This window comes from Lacerta agilis, chromosome 6, assembly GCF_009819535.1.
Source record: "Lacerta agilis isolate rLacAgi1 chromosome 6, rLacAgi1.pri, whole genome shotgun sequence".
NCBI lineage: Eukaryota > Metazoa > Chordata > Lepidosauria > Squamata > Lacertidae > Lacerta > Lacerta agilis.
This window is the reverse complement of record NC_046317.1, coordinates 57,477,973-57,484,067: the sequence shown is the minus strand read 5'-3', so window position 1 is coordinate 57,484,067 and position 6,095 is coordinate 57,477,973. Positions and strand designations below refer to the sequence as shown.

Genomic DNA, 6,095 nt, shown 5'->3' with positions numbered 1-6,095 from the left:
GTAGCCAACGGAATACAGGAACACTTCGGTCCAGCCACTCGAAGCTCTCACTCCAAGGAAAGGCGAGAAGAGGGTCGGAACCTGACGACGCCCCGCCGCTCCTCCTGGCGGCAGCTGAGGGACGGAGAGACAGGAAACGTCAGCACGGTCCGCCACAGAGATAATAAACAGTAGAATGGACTTCACTGCCTTGATAAGGCATTTCCGGGTTCACGCGGAGCCGTGATTTTTAAACTTCAGAGCTGCCCACGGGATCCAAGATTCTACTGTAACAGTGGCACTGGCAGGGCAATAAAATAGATCCCACAGATGGAAGAGGAGAGGAACAGGCCAGAGGTTTAATTTTCTTCTATTTGCATTCCAGATAGAGTTTGCTGCACTTAATAGACAAACAATAGTGTTATTAAAAACAAACAAACAGATTTTTTCACAACAGCATTGGTTTACTAATGAGCTCAGATATGAACAAAAGGTAGACATAAAAATAATCGCACTTCAACTCTCCCATCCCGACCCGACCCTTCTTACTGCACCTATGCAAACAAAGCAATTTTGTGTTTTCTACTTCTTTTACTAGTGTTCTTTCCTTTAAATTTCTTCCTCCAATAACTTTTGAAAGGGCGATCAAAGCTTGGATTAGTTGAGAGCCTCCTACCCCACCCAGAATAAAAGAACATCTAAAACCTGAAAGCAACCATAAGGTGAGAAACATGCACACATAGTTTTTCTCTGTGTTTTCAGCAATCTGCTAAAACCCTGTTTAAAGATGCGAGATGCATTTTAATGACGAGAATCTAATACACACTGGGCTTTCAAAATGCTTTTGATAAAGTTCCTTATCAAAGACCATGCTTGCCAGTTATCAGATCCTGAGCAATAATTGCAAATGAGAGTGCACCAAAAAAAGAAGAAGTAAAATTAAAAGGATATTCATGCATAGAGATCTGTCTGTTCACTGGAAAGGCTCCAAAGCCCAACTGGACCTACAAGGGAAGGCCACCTGTTGCTCACATCCATCCACCCCCCCAACATCACTGACAGATGTAAATTGTTAGAATTAGCCAACATATTCAAATTCAAATGGTAGCAATAGACCCTGCTTCAATATTATACATGTCCTATGCATGTTGCTGTTTCACTTTGGGAGCCTTTTCAGCTGAAGAGTAGGTAAAAATGCTTACTACTAATACTAATAATTAAAATTTGCAGTCAAAATTGATATAGCTGGAAAGGCACAACTTTCGTAGAAACTGAGATTAAAGTTGTGGGATAGATCAATTTGTAGAGCATGAGACTCTTAATCTCAGGGTCTGGGTTGGAGCCTCACAATGGGCAAAAAGATTCCTGCATTGCAGGGGGTTGGACTAGATGACCCTCGAGGACCCAACTTTGCAATTCTAAGATTCTATGATTCCTCTGAGCTTGATCTCTATGGGTTGGAGATTAAAATGATGTTTTATGGATAGTAGCTTTCACTGCATGTAGCTGACCACTAGATAGCAGCAAATAATTATCCAGAAGCCTTTATTTTGGCTTCTGGGGAGTCTTTGAATTCAATGTTTCTTTGGTTTCTTTTTCCGACTCTACTGGGTGTTCAGTAGACAGGGTTTTATCCTTAATTGCCTTCCGATTCCAATATTTACCCTTCCTTCTGATAAGTAGCTATCCTGATCAAATAATTCTTCCTTCCCACATATCCACAAAATTATTTTCCTTATAGCTTCAAATCCTTGTTCACTAACATGATTGTACATGTGCTATTACTCTCCAAAATTTAAATTGACTACATGTAGTAATCTCTGGGTATAATGGGTCCCTGCCATGTGTAGGGTTGTGTAAAGCAAGTTTTGATTTTAGCCTTGTGACAGTGTTTTGGTGGACACTTTTTTTATATGACTGCACCTTGCAGAATCATAGAATTGAAGAATAAGTTGTAGCTTATTTGCAGGGACATGGGGGTGGGCCTTTTGCTCATCTGTAAATCAGCTATAAAATTAAAACGAAAAATCTAGTAACTAGCAAAGACTACAGACCAAAGGACAGTACTGTAATATGAAAATGTGATTTTTAATATATAAATATATATTATTTATTAAATTTATTAGTCACTTGTCACCCAAAAGTCTCCAAGTGACTTAAAGCAAAGAGCTCAATTAGGGTGTGGTGAAAGGAAGCAAAAATGAAAACATTTAAAAGGAACAGGAGCAAATCAACATATACCCTTGAAGTTTTTAGCAATTTATACTTTTATTTACTTTCTCAATGAGAAGCATATTATATGTCAGACAATTATTCCTAATGGTTTAAATAACAGTATTTCTGCAATAAGATTAATTTTACAGTCTGTTTCTACTTTGGATTTTTAAAATATTGGTATTCATGTTATTTAAAATCATATGGCACAAATGTGGCATTGTTCCTTTAAGGGAGCAGGTGAAGGCTGCCGCAGCTAATATACAGATGAGATCTGGGGCAAGTGTGTATTATCTTTGGGCCAGTGGGGTTATAATAGCATTCCAGACATTTTGTGTGTAAATGTTTTGAAATTTTAATGTCATATAATATGTGATTCAGCCAAGAATTCTGTGTTAGGAAGTAATTTCCTTTAAAGGAAAATGGGTTAAGTTGGAAGAATTAAAGCAGGCAACTATCCTGGAAAGACAAGTGCACTTTGTTCTAGGTGGAATCCGATAGTTTTCCCCCCTGAAGGAATTAGAATTAACTTTCATCTGTAGGAGACTGAAAATGACATTGTTGAAGCTGAGGATTTACTGGTGATCTGTGGTATGTATTGTTGTTGTTATTTTGTATATGGCTGAAAACTTCTTGTTGTTTAGGCGTGTCCGACTCTTCGTGAACCCATGGACCAGAGCACGCCAGGCACTCCTGTCTTCCACTGCCTCCTGCAGTTTGGTCAGACTCATGTTGATAGCTTCGATAACACTGTCCAACCATCTCATCCTCTGTCGTCCCCTTCTCCTTGTGTCCTCCATCTTTCCCAACACCAGTGTCTTTTCCAGGGAGTCTTCTCTTCTCATGAGGTGGCCAAAGTATTGGAGCCTCAGCTTCAGGATCTGTCCTTCCAGTGAGCACTCAGAGCTGATTTCCTTAAGAATGGATAGATTTGATCTTCTTGCAGTCCACTGGACTCTCAAGAGTCTCCTCCAGCACCACAATTCAAAAGCATCAATTCTTTGGCGATCAGCCTTCTTTATGGTCCAGCTCTCACTTCCACACATCACTACTGGGAAAACCATAGCTTTAACTATACGGACCTTTGTTGGCTAGTATATTAGGATTTCATTTGTGGTGCAGACCACTGTTGCAAGATTCTCACACAGTATAATTTTAGTCAAGGACTAGTAACTGCCTAAAAAGATACAGGGACATACACTATCTACACACCATTTATAAAGCAGAGATTTAACATATCACATTGATACATATGCATGATATTTCCTACAATCTAAAAACTTTGATTCACAAAAGTACAAAATTATTTCCATAAATTTATACAATTTATACAATTCAGATTTAAAGCAGTGGTCAGTGTAAACCAAGTGCATCTCAAACAAAGTCTTACCCCAGAATGGCATTTGTGAACATCTAAAATCCAAAGAGATTTTGAAAAAAGCATCTGAGTGTTGCTCTGGAAAACCATCATGGATAGTAATGACATTCTGCTGTTTACAACAGAAGGACTACTACCATATTTGGATATATTGGATTGTAAGAGGTTTTTAATTAATTCAAGGTAACCCCTTTTCATGACAACAGAGACTGACAGTGAAGTAGTCTCAAAGCGGAATTAAAAGACTCTGGGGCAGGGAGTGGGATACAGCCCTGGCTTGGGTTTCTTCTGCTCTATAGAATATAATGATGTGTTCAACATCTTTATGCTATACATTTCTCTAACAGCAGAAAACAGTGACAGTGCAGTTGAGCATATACACGGTGTAATGACATGAGGGCATGGGGTAAGTTGCAATGACTAGACATTGAGAAGAAAGAAGAAAAGTCAGAACAGATGTGCATTTTCAGAGATAACCTGGATTTCTTTTAACATTTAGTTCCATCCTCAGAGGCTGTTGGGGAATGCAGCAGTTCATATAGAATTCCACAAGGTGCTGCTGCAGCAGCATTTGTTATTACACAAGTCACTTTTTCCAAAGAGGCATGAAGATTCAGGAGAGCTTAAGCATCTTTGATATTCTAGTATACTTGGTGTATCATCTTAGCAGTCGTTTTAGAATAGCTAGAGTAAATGAAAAAAGAAAATAAGATTTTAAGCTTCATATAGCTCCTACAATTAATTGTAAGTCCTATACTTTAGCTTGAGGAAAGTAACAATAAAACAGTATGCTTTTAAGGTTGAGTAAAATAATTTTGCCACATTAGTACTATTTTTGCCAAAAGTACTACATTTGGTTTTTTCCCAGAGTAATTGAGTTAGTAACTTAGAGCATGATTCAACCTACAAGTCCTGCTAGAACAAGGATAGCTCAGTTGGTTAGAGCGTGGAGCTGATAACACCATGGTTGTAGGATCGATCCCTCTTTGGGACAGCTGCATATTCCTGAATTGTAAGGGGCTGGATTATCCTCAGGGTCCCATACAACCCTACAGTTCTATGATAATGACACTGGGCAAGCTCTTGACTCTTAGGTATCCTATTTCTCAGGGATGTTATGTTACTGTTAATTTATATGCCGCCTTTCAGCCAAAAGACATACCCAGGGTGGCTGTTGCAAGGCTAACACTCTCTCAGATTCTTGGAGGAACTTCAAAACTTCTAACTCTGAGAACTCAAGTAAAGACACACAATACAGTTGTACCTGTTTACGTATCCCTCCGGATATGTAAACTTCAGGTTGTGAACACAGCAAACCCAGAAGTGTATACTTCCAGGTTTTGCTGCACGTGCATGCACAGAAGCACTCAATCACGCCGTGTGCATGTGCAGAAGGGCGCCTCTGGTTACAGACTTTTCGGGATACGGCTGGGCCTCCAGAACGGATCCCATCCGTAACCGGAGGTACCACTGTATAACTTTGTACTGTGAAAGATTCTATAGAAACCGCAGGTTTGCTGTGTATAGAGAGGTATTCCAGTATCTAATGTGTACATGATGTGTGTGGTGGTCCTTAGAGGTGCAAAGAAGAAAGGAGAGTAAGAGTTTGGTAAAGTCTTACCTTTATTCGGAACACAAGGTCGCGTAAACTGATTGGGCTGGCAGCCATAAGAAAATAAGCAAACATGCTTTAAAAAAAAACAACAGGAAAAATCACCTTAAGAACCCATTCACTGGTTTACATTGAGATAGTAAAGAACAGAACGCACATGGTGATTTCACATTTCTTTTCAAATATGCAGAACCATTTGCAATAGCTGCTTTGCAATGATTTCCAAAGATACTACTTCATAGACAATATTGTGTGAATTCCCCCTAATTTTGAAACCATATGGTAAAAACCATAAAACTTCCTTGTATCATTTCTTCTGGATGGAAAAAATACAGCAAGGGAATTGAAAACAAGAATGAATATTCTGTATAACAATAAAGCTCCTGAACAAACAATGAATACTGTAGTTTCCTTCAAGAAATGATTGGAAAACCATCCATGAGGCAATACAACTGAGACTATTATTCAGATTTTGGAAAGAGGCAATGATTATTCTAATAATTGAATCAGGGAAACATTGCCCACACCCTGAGTTTTACAAACTACCTGTAGTTCTGCTTCTTAAAGAAGAATTTATTATAATACAGTTTCATGAGTTAACTCAGATTAGGCAGAATTTATTCAAAATAGGAAAATATCAGCCAATATATAGTGACACAATGTCATCAATCCAGCAAATACAATCTAGTCAATAGGTAAAGGTAAAGGGTCCAGTCGTGTCCAACTCTGGGGTTGCGCCGCTCATCTCACTCTATAGGCCGAGGGAGCCGGCGTTTGTCCACAGACAGCTTCCGGGTCATGTGGCCAGCATGACAAAGCCGCTTCTGGCGGACCAGAGCAGCGCACAGAAACTCCGTTAACCTTCCCGCTGGAGCGGTCCCTATTTATCTACTAGCACTTTGACGTGCTTTC

At 39.3% G+C, this 6,095-nt stretch overlaps 1 protein-coding gene across 1 annotated transcript in view; it reads right to left on the bottom strand.

The window, feature by feature from the left end:
* Positions 1-3,393: 3,393 nt before the first annotated feature.
* Positions 3,394-6,095, bottom strand: part of CR2 (complement C3d receptor 2) — a 54,287-nt gene continuing 51,585 nt past the window's right edge. Inside the window, exons 17-18 of the mRNA XM_033153972.1 lie at positions 5,193-5,259; positions 3,394-4,255 (exon numbers count right to left, since the gene is read on the bottom strand). Of these exons, the coding sequence (XP_033009863.1) occupies positions 5,195-5,259 (65 nt within the window). The 3' untranslated portion in view covers positions 3,394-4,255; positions 5,193-5,194. The remainder of the gene's footprint in view (positions 4,256-5,192; positions 5,260-6,095) is intronic.